Source organism: Paramisgurnus dabryanus, chromosome 17, assembly GCF_030506205.2.
Source record: "Paramisgurnus dabryanus chromosome 17, PD_genome_1.1, whole genome shotgun sequence".
Lineage (NCBI taxonomy): Eukaryota > Metazoa > Chordata > Actinopteri > Cypriniformes > Cobitidae > Paramisgurnus > Paramisgurnus dabryanus.
In genome coordinates, this window is record NC_133353.1 from 28,991,553 (window position 1) to 29,007,283 (window position 15,731).

The 15,731-nt window shown below is 34.9% G+C and overlaps 1 protein-coding gene across 2 annotated transcripts in view; it reads right to left on the reverse strand.

The window, feature by feature from the left end:
- Positions 1–3,112: 3,112 nt before the first annotated feature.
- Positions 3,113–15,731, reverse strand: part of insyn2ab (inhibitory synaptic factor 2Ab) — a 69,720-nt gene continuing 57,101 nt past the window's right edge. Inside the window, exons 4-5 of one of the 2 annotated variants that reach the window (XR_010544392.2) lie at positions 5,414–5,888; positions 3,113–5,308 (exon numbers count right to left, since the gene is read on the reverse strand). Coding sequence is in view for 1 of the 2 variants with exons in the window: in XM_065288387.2 (XP_065144459.1) it covers positions 5,705–5,888 (184 nt within the window). In the remaining variant the exon portion in view is untranslated. Of the gene's footprint in view, positions 5,889–15,731 lie in introns of both variants that reach the window. The other variant, XM_065288387.2, reaches the window with a different exon arrangement.

Sequence of the window (15,731 nt, forward strand, 5' to 3'; positions counted from 1 at the left end):
TTGCACAGATGCATAAAATGATCGTAATACCTTATTAAGATCCTCTGCTTCATACTTGTCTCCATTTTTTTCTCTTTAACCAGTCTTTGAGAAGTTTTAATGCCCATTCTGTATTTTTTTGTGTGTTGGCTTCGTAGCTGTCATGCTCTATTTTGTCAAGTTCAGTCTCAGTAAGCTGTCTGTGTCTTGTCGTGGTTGTCGAGTGTTTGTCACAAGATGGCGCCAAACAGACAGTAATCTTCATTGATCTTTATTGGCGTGGAGCGATTTTACTCGTGCAAGTAGTCCGGCTATGCGTTATTATTTTGGAGCGGTTATTATTTGAAAAGAACGAACCTGCAAATGTCTCAACTGACCAATCAGAATCAAGCATTCCAGAGAGCCGTGTAATAAGTCATGATTATGAACACCCCTTCAAGTAAAGTGTTACCGAATATTTTTATGAAAATAATTCATTCATATATAATTTATTAATGAGTTTGTGTGCACTCTCGGAATAAAAGGTACAAGAAGGTGCAAGCCTTTTCACTGGTGCAACCTTTTTACTGGGGAAGTACCTTATCAAAAAGTACACTTTTGTAACTAAAAGGTACATTTTGGTACCTTAAATGTTTGGTTCATACTGGTTCCTCAATGGTACGTATCTGTACCAAAATGGTGTATATACGAGGACATTTTTTAAAGGTATCGTCCCAGTAACAAAATTTTTACTTTTTTCTGAGAGTGTGCATCAATATTTAAATATTAAAAAAATGAACAAAATGTTTATATATTCTATTAAATTCAGCAAAAATATGTATGGGGTACCATGACTAGAATTTGTGTTACCCTCCATGCCAGTGTGTTTTGTAATGTAATCAACATTTCTAAAATTGTGAATCTATTCTGAAAGTGGCGCTGAAATTGCAAGAAGACCGCAATTACTTTTCAGCAGAGGTGTAAAAAGTACTCAAAAATTTTACTCAAGTGAAAGTACAAGTACTGAGTGTAAATTTTACTCAATTAAAAGTAAAAGTATCTGGCCAGAATTATACTTGAGTAAAAGTAAAAAAGTACCACATTAAAATTGTACTTGAGTATTAAAAAAAGTAAAAGTAACCGGAAGAAGGAAAATGAGAGATTAATGTTTAAGCTTTCAATCTCTAAAAACATGAAGTCAATCAATCACATACAAGGTTTTATCCTTTACAACTGTTTGTATTTAATTGTATTTCATTATCAAACTATAAGACTACTACATAATTTCCAACATGATCTCACAAAGTTCAGTGGTATAGTCACAGAATTTTTTGCTCATTTATCCGTGTCATTGTCACGGATCTCTGCATTTTTCCGTGTCTGTACCACGGACTTTCTTTTCCATGTCAGTTTCACGTATTGATTACTCAATTGTTTTTCCTATTTGTAAACCATTTTCGCGTGGGTTTGGGGTTAGATTTGGGCTTTGGGGTTAGATTTGGGCTTTGGGTTAGGATGTCACTTTAACTATTGGTTTATCCAATTTTTTCCATACTTGTCGCCTGACATTAGGGTTAGGAGTTGGGTTTGGATGTCATTTTATGTTACAGAAAGTCGTTCTAACCCCAAACTCACGGGAAAATGGTAAGAAAATAGGAAAACCAATTGAGTAACCAATACGTGAAACTGACACGGAAAAGAAAGTCTGTGGTACAGACAGAAAAATGCGGAGATCCGTGACAATGACAATGAATTTTAGTATGCAACATGCTACTCAAAATTGTAAAACCTCGAACTTAACTTAAATTTCAAGCTCTATCCAGCTTCTCACAGGAAGCCGATGCAGGATAAGGTGTATTAGACCTTGTTCACACTTTAAGTCCAAATCTGATTTTGGTGCATATCCCATAGGAATCCAATCACATTTAGAACGGTGAACGGCTAAAAACCACATGAAATCTGTTTTTCTAATCCGTTTCAGGCTACATTCAGAGGTGGTTTGAAATCCATTTCAGTCCTACCATCCTGATCGCATTTGTGTAGCTTTTCGGTTACGTCATGCTGTCACGTCACATAAAACACGTCAGACGTCGAGGCAGATTGTCATGCCAGCGCGACGTCATTGCCATAGAAACAGTGCAGATAATCCGGAAAACGGCTACAGGATGCACAGATCGGATCTGAACAGTTGTCAAACACAATGTGGACAGTGAGTCTGTCAAATTAGATATGCACCAAAATTTGGACTGACAGTGTGAACAAGGTATTAGTCTTGATGGAGAGGCTGCTAACAGCAGAAAACGTGTCACACTTCATGTGTTGTCGGTTTCAAAGAAGCAAAAAATCTTCATCATTAGATGAACTGTTGGCCAATTCCTCAGTGTGGTCCAAAGGCTCCAGAATAAATAACATTTCAATTAAACTGACCATCAGCGCAATTCAATTGGTTTGACAGAGCAAGCAAAAATAGATCTCTAAAATAGAAGTACTTTTTGACTTTAAATAAAATTGTAAGGAGTAAAAAGTACTTTTTTTCTTTAAAAAATGTAATCAAGTAAAAGTAAAAGTACTGATTTTTATTTGTACTCAAGTAAAGTAAAAATCCCCAAAAATAATACTTAAGTACAGTAATCAAGTAAAATTACTCAAGTACTTTACACCTCTGCTTTTCAGAGTCATTTCTGCCGTGATGATGAGCTCATGAGCTAAAGTTAGGCTCTTATCAATGCTAAAATAAAGCTGTGTGATCAGAGAAAAGGCTAAGCAATTCGGGAGATATTCAGTTGACGTCATATGTTTGTGCTGGGTCATTACGTAAGCAATATTTATATTAGTAATATTTCGATAAAGAAACATTTCTTTTATCCCTCGAGTCATTGTGACTGACAATATCTTGGCAGCAGGTGTTTTGCTGGATGCCGTCCAATCACGGGTCATTTCTGTGTTGTGTGCCAGAGCAGAAGCCATTCAATTTTAGAGAGAGAAATGTTTCAACCGTCTCATCATCCAGCTGAGTCCCCTTCAAAGCACTGTTCAGTCATTTCCGTATCACCAGCGCAATACGCCTTGCGTGTCTCCCCAATCCCCACTCCTTTGGTCTTACTCTAAAGAACTTTCATTGGAACAGGCGAGTCACAATATTTTGCATCTGTTTCTTTATTGTAAATGCCCCGTGGGTAGAAACTGTATAAAATGTAATATTGCACAATATAAATCAATTGCACTTTCTCAGGATATAACGATGCATTGGTGTTTATGCTACAAGAATAAGTTATTCAGGTGTGGTCCGAATAAACAAGAAGTTTGTATAAGAAAGAAGATATTGTGAGGTGAGACTGAATACATTATTATTTTTTAAAATTATATATATAAATTCCCAAAATATCCTTTAGTTATGTACGAGGTTTCTTGGAATACTAACTAAATAAAGCATTTGGCACTGTTGTAAAAGTGAGTGTATTGAAGCTAATGTCTGAATATCTAAGCTAAATATATGCTAAGCACTATTTGTATATACTGTACATAGCCCTCTGTATGTAACCTGCATTATTAAATTCCCAAACTTGTTGTGATCATTTAATAAATATGATTTAAGTGGGTAAACAAGCACAAGATTTCAGTGATTGACTGCCATCATATTGAAAATTTAATGATAAGATGGAACAAAGTGGTGCCTAGATATGTTATACTGTGTTCTTGCGTTTCTTCAACATAACACTGTCGTATGAAACACAATTTGTTTAACCAGTCTGGTGCAATTTTACAGACTTATGGTATTAAGTCCAAACGACAGAGTTGATGAAAAATTGAGCTGGAATTTACTTAGTTTTCACGCTTGGGTTGTAAATACAGTGTTGTATTCTCTAAAACATTTCAGAGCTGAATAGCTCCGATTTAAAATTGACAATTGTTGTAAATACTTCTGTTTTCCAAAAAATGGTATTGCAAAAATGTTTGTGGAGTATTATTTGATATATAAATCTAAAGACAATCACAGTATTTTCATTAATAAATAATGTTTTTCATCTTTTTTGAGAACACCAATTTCATTCATACATTTACAACCAAACCATTTCTTACAAACTAATTGTGCATCCTTAACATTTTCCAGGAAAAATATGTCTACAAAGTCATAGATTATTAGTGCATGCAGTCAACTGATACTGCATTCACTCATTAGATATAATCTCTTTATTCTGTTATTGAATAATAATCAAGTTTATTCATTTTAACCCTTTCTTTCTAGAATTGAAGAATGGCCTTAAATGGATAGTTTACCCAAAAATTTTAATTCTGTCAGCATTTTCTCATCCTCATGTTGTTATAAATCTGTATGAATTTCTTTTTTTTGATGAACACAAAAGAACATATTTTGATAAATGATGGTAAGCACACGATACTTTGTGCATACCATCATTTATCATAATATATTCCTTATCATTTATCACAATACGTCACATAATATTTAAAGAGTTTGGTTCCAAAACGCGATAAACGTCATTGTAAAAAATTTGTTACTGCCAAAATCACTATTTTATGAGATCAGTATTAAAAATAAATTCTGAATTATACGCAAAATCCGATATCCGCCGTGTTAATCTGACGTCTTTTCTCCCTTTTTTCCAAAACACGATAAACGCCAGTCCTCTTTCTCTGAAAAATTCAATAAATCCGCTCAACCAATCACAGTGCACCATTCCACCCATTGTAAACAACAATGTTGGCGCTTTGAATACACACAGAATCCTAGTTTTGCTCATCTACTTTTTACGTCTTGATCAACAAACAAACAAACACAAAATAATACTTGGATGGCATTTTTATCTTATTATAACCTAAAGATGCTACGTGAAATTTTCTAAAATAAATTTTCATCTTGTCACTTTCTTGGTATAGAAAACACATTTTTACCGAAATTAGTTCAAATGGATTTATTGCGTTTGGAACCAAACCCTTCATTTTTTTCCTACTATGGACGTCAATGGTTACAATCAACTGTGAAGATACAAAATATCTTCTTATGTGTTCATCAATTAAAAGAAATTCATACAGGTTTAGAACAACATGAGGATAAGAAAATGATGACAGAATTTTCATTTTTTTTGTGAACTATCCCTTTAAGGGAGATATGGACAGAAAGCAAGAAAGTAAGAAAGAAAGAAAGAAAGAAAGAAAGAAAGAAAGAAAGAAAGAAAGAGCTATGATCTCAAAAAAGGTATCAAATCTACACTTTAATTCTTAAAAGTTTGTGCTTTACTGATTAGATGCCTTTGATGTAATAGATGCCTCCAAAGTATCTTTGTGGCAAACTAGAATAGCTTTGAAGTTTCATGTCGCCTCTGCAAAGACCCTAAAGTAAAAAGAGATAAATGTAGAGAGGAGAAAGAGAAATCTCTGAGTTAAACATACGTGAGTATTAAACAAAGACAAACATATCGCACCCTTACTCTCTTACCTTACTAACTTGTCTAAACTTAAGGACCATTGTGTAATCCTTTAGAAAAACGTGATATTGAAACACAGCAGTTCCCAAACACAGCAGGGTTTATCAGAGGATTATGACAAGAAAACAATTCTCAGTCGCTCAATGGAGCCCATGACGTATGTTCCAATACAGCAGAAAGCTGTTAGTATTTCACCATACAGGGTATTTATCCATAGCAAAGCAGAAATCCACTTGAATTTGCTTGCTGTTGTGGTCTGATGAGGCAGGGTTCCCAAATTCAAACAAAATCCTAGCCGTACGTTAGAGGAACCAGAGTTTCCAGCGAGCATGCTTCTTGGACTCAGTCTTGGTTTTGCGTTTGGGTGTGGAGGTGAACACTTCATGTGTGTAAGGCAGAGAGGGATAGGACGGCTCTTCAAGAGGACACAGTCTCTTTATTAAGGGCTGGAGTTTATCCTCTTGAAGTTTAAAATCCAGTTCCACACTAAAAGAGAAAAAACAGCAGCATTTTATTGATGATTCACTTATTGAGATCTAAACAAGAGTTAAGTCATACAGACAGATTAGACAAAAGTGCCTGACTTAAATAATAGATATAAATTAGTTGTATTGGACAGCACAAAATCAAAATAGACAACATTTATACATAATTTATAGGTTTCTATCAGAAAATAACTTTTCCTCTCAAATGACTTTGCATTGACATTATCTACATCAATGTAGACCCTCAGGCCAGAGTCCTGCATGTGGGTGGGTGAACCACTAATATTTGATGTAACGGCTGGAATAATATTAACGTGTCATTTGCAGTCAGTAGGCATGGGCTGACTGTGGGACTAAAATCCAAGACCATTTCCACTTTATTCTCTACCTGTTTTGAAATGGTCATGTGCTTATTTGTGTTCACGCTTTGTCTGAAGACTGTAAAAACGTTCTAATGACAGCACTATTTGCGGTTTTGGGTTGTGGTCTTTATGTCAAACGTTAATGCTGCTGTCGGATAATGGGTTGGGTGTTTTGTTAATTACTGCGGGTTTATCAAACAGGACATGCTGTGCAGGCTTCAGGCTACTGGCCAGTTTTAACCGAGGGGCAACCTTCCGATCATTCTGATGAAGTCAACGTAAAAGTGACTTAAACTGCAATTCATTGACAGGCTGCTAGAGGCGGAGTCAATAGACCCCATGTTAAAGGAAAACACCACCGTTTTTCAATATTTTACTATTTTCTTACCTCAACTTAGACGAATTATAACATACCTATCTTTTCTCAATGCGTGCACTTTTAATCTAGTAAAGTACAGCACCTTGTGAATGTGTTAGCATTTAGCCTAGCCCCATTCATTCCTATGGCTCCAAACATGGATGAATTTAAAAACCACCAAACACTTCCATGTTTTCCCTATTTAAAGACTAGTTACATGAGTAGTTACACGAGTAAGTATGGTGGCACAAAATAAAACGTTTATTTGGAGCCATAGGAATGAATGGGGCTAGGCTAAATGCTAACACAGGTGCTGTACAAAGATTAAAAGGGCACGCATTGAAAAAAGCTAGGTATGTATTAATTAATCTAAGTTGAGGTAAGAACATAGTAAAACGTTGAAAAACGGTGGTGTTTTCCTGTAAAATGCCCAACTTTACAGCAGAAAAAAATATGTTTACAGCCTAGTACAAAAAGTGATTTTGGTCTGTATTACAGTTGTCAAAAGATTAGTCGCGATTAATCGTATACAAAATAAAAGTTTGTGTTTGCATAATATATTTGTGTGTTTATTGTTTGTAATTATTATGTAAATATAAACACACACATACATGTATACATTTAAGACAAATGTTATAAAAATATTTTCTTTATTTATACATAATATAAAATATATCAATATATCAATTGATATATTTTATATTATATATATAAATAAATAAATATTTTTACAATATTTGTCTTTTATATATATATATATATATATATATATATATATATATATATATATATATATATATATATATATATATATATATATATATATATATATATATATATATATATATATATATATATATATATATATATATATATATATATATATGCAAAATAGTTACACACAGTGCAAACACATATATTATGCAAAAACAAACTTTTAATTTGTATGCGATTAATCGTGATTAATCTTTTGACAGCCCTTGTCTATATAGGTAAATTTTCCCTTAACTCATCCGTTTCAATTATAGTAAACCTTAAAGTTATGCATAATTAACTCTTTCTTGCCAGTGTATTTTTTTTAGTTGCCAGCCAGCACCAGAATTTTTTATTATTTTTACAAAAGTTGAATGCTTTCCAGAAAATGTTCTTCTTTAACTACATAAACATACAATATATCAAATGAACGAACAGACCCTCTGCATTAAAACAAACAAACAAAAAACTTTCATCCTATCTTCATTTATTCTCTTTTTATCACCTCTCAGATATACCGAGCCCCTAAGGTGACATTGGAGTAAAAAAATCTAAAGTTTAGTTTTATGTGCTCACGTGAAACTTTTATGTGCTCACGTGAAACTTTCATGTGCTCACGCAAAACCTTCATGTGCAGATTTTTTTTTTTTAAGTTTAGTTTCGCGTGAAACTATCGCGTGCTCGCGTGAAACTATCGCGTGCTCGCGTGAAACTATCGCGTGCTCGCGTGAAACTATCGCGTGCTTGTGAGCGATAGTTTCACGTGCTTACGCGATAGTTTCACGTGAGCACATGAAACTAAACTTTATTTAAGTTTTGCTCCATGTCCCCTTAGGGGCTCCGTACAGATATGGGTAGGTTTCTTTAAAAATACAACATTTTGAGCAAAAAGCTGAGATAATTGGATTTTTGTAAATTACTTTAATTAGAGATCAGATTCAGAGCGATAAGCAAAACATACACAGAGTTTAAACTATTTTTGGCCTTACTGGATGCTTATGTGTTTTATAAGTTGGGTAAGAGTGGAGCATTATCCTGGTGGATGATAGCGGAACTTTTGTTGTAAAAACTCGTCATTGGCAGGGAAGTGTTTTCTCTAAAATGACTAGATAACTCAATGGTGGGTAAAGATTAAGGGCGTGGCCACTTGAGTGATGGGTGAACTGTCACTGCCATCAAGCTAGGCGGGCGTGGTTTCAGCAACCAGACCTCCCAGCTTCGGCCTCTTTACCAATTTTCGGTTATCTGCGAGTGATGCACGGCGACGAGCTGCCAAGATGGCGACGGCAAGCCCAGCCAAATATTGGCTTCAGAAAAGCTCTTCACATGGGTGACGTCACGGACACTACGTCCATATTTTTTTACAGTCTATAGTTTTAACCAATAGCCAAATAATGTTACTATTTATTTTATTTTTTAGTAAAATAAAACACAAATTCCTGATGGATAAAATCAAATGTTACATGAAAATGTCATTTCATGTTAAAATTGACTTTTTCCTGCTGTTCTCTAGCAAATGCTGACCTCAAATCACCTCATTCTTTACCTGTCACATTATAACTAAACTGTCCGGCACAGTCTCATTTTGAGTGTGTATGTGTGTGATTGTCCTGGCATATCCAGCTGACCTAGTATTTCCTCATAATCCCACGACGCTCATCTGTCACTGCAGTGGCTAAACTCCCAGATTAACTGTCACAGGCAGCTTTAATCTGATCTTAATGAAATCATTTACAAAGCAGCAGGGCCGACCTCTTTGACTCAGCAGTATGAAGAACACAGAGACGGATCTCCACAGGTCATACCACTTACTTTAAACTGTCCCGTTTTTTACTCTCCTACACTACAAATGAGAATATTGGAAATCAATGTTTTGGCTCATCAGCTCCATCCATTTATAGTATTTATAATAGATTTGTGCAAATAAGTCTCTCTAGCCAAATTGCTAGGGAGTTGATTATATTTATCTGACCTTACAGTGGTGATTGTTTTGTTAAACAAGAAAGGAATCCTTATGCAGTACCGGGACAGTATGCATTTAGAGCATACTCACACTATGCATATACCGTTCCGTACCCGAGTATGTTTGACCCCCAAAGTCTTCGTTTGACTATTATGATGGCTTAACCATAAAAAAATATAGAGCTTGAACCATGTTGGTTTGGATGAAGGCTTTCTCCAAATGCATAAAAATGTAAATACTGTTTAAGAAACCCCAAGCCAAGGACATTATACACTGAGCATTCTAATTTACAGTCGTTTTTATGGCATCATTTTCCAAGTATACACTAATTGCGAGCGCACCACACAAATCTCACAAATATATCTGTATTTCATTTTCAAGCCTGTCCTGGATTTTCACAAACTATCAGAAAAACTTTTCTTAGGAATGATATATTTAGTTGCTGCAGCGTTCGGTTTGTCCATTTACAGAACTTGTGCGATTGTCTGCGGCACTTTCAGATGGAAAAAGAGAGAGAGAGAATGGGGCAGCATCGTGTCTCTGCACCGGGTTGAGCCAAACAACTTTCTGTAATTAATCACAGGGAAAACCCGAACATTTACCTCATATACACGTATGGGTGAACAATGCACAGTAAACAGCTGTGGTTGGACAGGAAGAATTTACAAACCCAGCTCTGAGTGGTGATGACTACTTTAAGAAATGCAGATTTGACTAAATAATAAATCTAAGGTGATAATCCTTCAACGTAAATGATGAACAGGAATATGAAACATAAACCGAACATGAAACCGCACACATTTGTAAATACAGTATGAGAAAATCGCCTTTAAAATGTGTCCGAATGAAGAATGATGATAAATAATTTTGCATATATTTACAGAAGGAAATATATCTTCATAGAACATGATCTTTACTTGAAGTTAAAGGATTAGTCAATTTTCTTAAAAAAAGTCCAGATAATTTACTCACCACCATGTCATCCAAAATGTTGATGTCTTTCTTTGTTCAGTCGAGAAGAAATTATGATTTTTGAGGAAAACATTCCAAGATTTTTCTCATTTTAATGGACTTTAATGGACCCCAACACATAACAGTTTTATTGCAGTTTAAAATTGCAGTTTCAAAGGACTCTAAATGATCCCAAACGAGGCATAAGGGTCTTAACTAGAGAAACGATTGTCATTTTTGACAAAAAAATAAAAAATATGCACTTTTAAACTACAACTTCTTATCTATCTCCGGTCCTGTGATGCCCCAGCGCGACCTCACGCAATACGTCATCACATCAAGAGGTCATGGATGACGTATGCGAAACTACGCCCCAGTGTTTACAAGTGTGAAGAAAGAGGACCGTTCCGACGTTGTTGTATGTCGAATGATACTAATTAATGTCTTTGTGTCAGTTTATTGTTTAAAATGGTCTGCAAATGTGACATGTGACCTTTCCATGGCATTAAGCAATTACGTGAGGTTGCGCTGGCGCGTCACAGGACTGGAGATAGACAAGAAGTTGTGGTTTAAAAGTGCTTTTTTTTCAAAAATGACAATTGTTTCGCTAGATAAGAACTTCATGCCTTGTTTGGGATCGTTTAAAAGTCCCTTGAAATTGCCATTTTAAACTGCATTAAAACTTATGTGTTGGTGTCCATTAAAGTCCATTAAAATTATAAAAAATCTTGGAATGTTTTCCTCAAAAAACAATATTTCTTCTCGACTGAACGAAGAAATACATCAACATTTTGGATGAGATGGTTGTGAGTACTTTATCTGGATTTTTTTTAAGAAAATGGCCTAATCCTTTAATTTCCTAATGATTCTTGGCATACAAAATCGATAATTTTGATGTACTGTTGGCTATTGCAACGTGCTACTTATGACTTATTTTGTGGCCTGTGGTCACATATAGATCTTACTGTTTTAACAATCAAGCAGTAGGTACTTTATCTAATTCAGTACATCCTGTCACAGTACACAATTTCGGACACAGTGCTGGACACAGGGCACTGTACTACAACATGATACCAAAATAAATGTCAAAACCCTAAACACAGAGACCTTACATTATTATTTGTAAATATTTTAGAATATTTATTATTCTACTTTTGCCAGAGGCGAATCTAGGGTTAGAGCTTTAGGGGTGCTGAGCACCCAATGAGCTCCGCTGCCACCACCCTCTCTTTTTTCCTACAGAAACCAATAATATGTCTATTGTTAAATAGCTATCATTTTAACATTGGTTCTACTAACTCCAAAATAAAGATTTTTTTGGAGACCTTTCAGGCATGAAAATGGGTCAGGGGTGAAAAAGATGAGAAGAATATTACCCCTCTAGGGTCCGGGAGCATGCTCCCGCTTAGAATTTTTTTTTAAATAACATATTTTAAAGCATCAATCTGATGAGTTTTCAGATGCATTTTTTTTGCCAACCTTTTTATTTCTAATTAATGGTGAGCTAGCACATTTTTGCCATTAATGCCATATTAAAGTCTCAGGACAAAAGGTGGGCTACACCAGCAGTGTGGGTATGGTTTTATGTGAATATACAGTGTATCGTTTTAAGCCTTTATCAAAATGTCAAATCTCCTAATTTATAACTTTTATGCCTATATGGTAGGTTTATTAATAGTTTGTTAATTTGCAGCTTTTCTTTTAACAGTCCTTTAATTGAACCATTACCTTTACTATATGTCTAAAACAAAACACTTGTGACTCCTGCACTAAGGGTTAAAAACGTTATCCCCTTCATATTAGTCTACATGTGACAAACTAAAAAATATTTATTGTCTAGTTTGATAGTCAGACAGGTAATGATTTCACACATAACTTACCGGTAGGCTACTTGTGGTATACAGTGATATGTAGTTTGTTTTCACTCTGTTCCAAACGCCATGTTTTCATGACGACTGACCAGAAAAGACGCACGTGATGTCATGTTTACATGACTCCCGATTGTTAAAATGAGTCTCAAATTAACGATAAATCATACAATAAACTTTAACAACGGAGACACACGTATGCAACTTTCCCACTGAGACGCACAAAACTGCATGCGTCTTGCGGAAGAACATTGTAACCGGCGCTACTTCTCTCCGTTTAAGTCTATGGACGAGTCACCCAGGTACTGTGCTACTCCGCAGCGCGCGGGTACCCGCCGGACTAAAATAATCCGAAAATAAACACTTATTATACGTGTACCATGGTGATTCATTATAAGACAAAAACACGGCTTGAAAGATTGATTCGTGATGTACTCGCTCATTATAAACATAACGTAAACATTTTGTAAGATTTGAACAAAAAAGTTGCATCACAACACTTTTAACTGATTCTCACTCTGCGTGTGTTTCGCGCTGAATGACGGACGGGGCGATGCAGGTACAGAGAAGTAGAAGAGGATGACACCATTTGCTAAGGGGGGAGGTTTTCATTTTCTACCTTATTATACATTTTAAACCACAAACTACGGAGTATGTTTTGGACATTATTTAACCTGGTCAAAGACGAACGAACATTTTAGAATAAATAAATTTCTTGCCCCAAGTTTTAGGGGTGCTGAGCTCCTTTTTAGGGGTGCTATAGCACCCCTAAAAAGGGGCTAGCCTCGCCCATGACTTTTGCCATTAATTACATTTTTAGTCATTTCGATTGTTTATTTTTTTCTTTTGTTATTTTAGAAAGAACAACTCAGCCATTCTGCATCCCCTTTTGTATTACACGTAAAGAAAGTTGTACAGGTTTGGAGTGACATGCGGATTTGAAAATGAAAACAGAAATCTCATTCCTGGGTGCGCTGGTTGTAAATTCCCAGGAATGTTATTGGAAATTGATTTGAATAAACATTGTCGGTATAGAGAAAGGTGAATGTTAACTCCCTGTTGTTAAATATAAGTGGTCAGGGTACTTGCTCAATTATTTGCTTCACTGCCTTTTTGTAATCACACACGTAAACTTAGTCATTGGGCTACATGTAGAATATATATTTAATCACAGTAACTTTAAGATTATTCACAGGGACTTACTACAGTAAGCTAGTTTCAGGATATGATACAGAAAAGTTATCCGTCATTGACACATTTAGTTTTGTGCCAAGAAAAATGAATGCAAACTTTCAAGAAACAAACAAAAATATGAAATGAGATTAAAGAAAAACACTCTGAAAATGAAAATAATAAACTGAAAGGCAAAAATGAAAGATGGATTTTAAATCAACCACAATCGGTAACACTTTACCTAAAGGGGTGTTCATAAGACTGACATGACACCTTCATAATCGTGACATGACACGTATCATGAACATGAAAGAGATTTTATGCACATTTATGACAACAGTCATTAAGTGTAATTTGTTCATTTATGTCATTTTTAATGCAAAGATTGTCTTTCTTATGACAACTTGACATAAACCAATACAACATAACTTTTCATAAATCTCGTAAACATGACATAGCAGAATAATTATCAAACGTGAACTACCTAGCTTTATGGGTTAACACATTAAACTGTCCTTTAAATGTCATCTAAGTGTTAATACTCTGTCAAATTTTTTTTTATATCTTAACAAAATGCAACAGACACGGCAAAATACTTAACTTTTATTTACAAAACCTTTAATTAATTTAATTTAATGTTATTAACTTTGCAGCGATATGGACCCAACGCTGCATGGCTTAACCCATTATTGTACTGTTTCCAATAATTTTTTATTAATTTTCTTCAAAAGCAATAAAATATAATTTTATCAATTTTAATTATTATTATTATTATTATTATTGAATTATTAATTTAATTTGGTAAACACATAGAGGAAATTTATTAAAAAACATGAACTGAAGAATATTCATGATGTTTTTATAAAACTATTTGACAGAGGATTAACACTTAATGACATTTTAATGACAAATTATATTTGTACCACTGTAGTTGAGGTCAAGAAAAATATTCATTACGCTGTTATAAAACTATATGACAAAGTATTAACACTAAATGAAATTTTAATGACAAATTCTATTAGTATCACTGGTAAAAAGTTATGTTATCTTGGTAATGTCAAGTTGTCATAACAAAGACATCTCAAACAATGTTAACTTTGCATTAAAAATTACATAACTAAACGAATGACATTTAATGACAGTTTCATAAACGTACATAAAATCTCCTTCATGTGCAAGGCACATGTCATGTCATGATTATGAATGTGTTATGTCAGTCTTATAGACCCTTTTACTGTTTGTACACAATGATGACGTGGCAACGTATGCACCCTTTTTTGCAATGGAAGTATGGCAAGAATCAGCAGTGAAGCAACACAGACAGAGAAAGTAATTTTAAAAAGTTAACTTTATCAACTTTTTCAACACAGCTACCAGATCCGTGTACTATAGTGGAGTGGATAGAAGACGTTAGAAGATGGCCAAATATAAAGTGGCCAGATACACATATACGTACATTAGTATATTATATTAGTGCAAGCAAACGCAACAACCAGACATTTAGATGCTGGGAAACCATTTTAATAAACTTTCTGAGTTGCTAACACATTAGAACCAATGGGGAATACAGTAACACCACTTCTGTTGCCAGAATGTGCACGCAGACTATTTGATCACGTGGGCTGTAAAAGGGTCTATAAAGCCTTTTTTAAGCAACGTTTTTAGCAAATCAAGGTTTATTTATTCACTGCCAGAGTTTTTGTTAATGCTTCACAAGTTTACGTTCACTATTCTGGCACAAAGCTCTCGTGCGGGTGGGACTTAACCGTGCTTTACTCTTATCAAGATTTGGATTGACAGCTCCCTAATCATGAAGTTTTACACTGCCATGGAGCCATGGGCGTCGGAAACATTATACGTGGGTGGGACAGGACCCACCCACTTTTTAAGACCAATGATAATGGACCCACCCACTTTTTCTCTAATTTAGCGCATTTGTCTGTTCACTTATCAAAGCGCTGTTAGTCCAAATCCATTCCACTAAAGCAGGGATCCCTAACCTTTGCTTTTTTTACACCGCAGACCCGTTTCAGCTTTTAAACATAATTCGCGGGGATGAGTGGACGCTGAGTTGCTGTTCAAACATAGTGCTGAAAAACCTAATTTGCCAAATGAATAACGTTTTAAACAGAAGTAAATGTCAAACAACCATGCATTAGGAAAATTAATAACTTCTTTATTTATAGTATATTTTCTATAGACGTGTAAAACCATATTATAGCGGATTATTTTATTTTCATTGTTTCACGAGTTTGCCTGCCCATTTAGTCTTAATAATTAACGGTAAACGAACTTAGCTTGCTGTTCTTAAAGGCAGCTCGAACCTTCGGACTCGAGCCCCAAGTTCAAGACACAGAAGAAAAAAAGAGGAGATGATGAGGAGAGATGCCAGAAGAATTGCGTCTGTCGCGGAGGC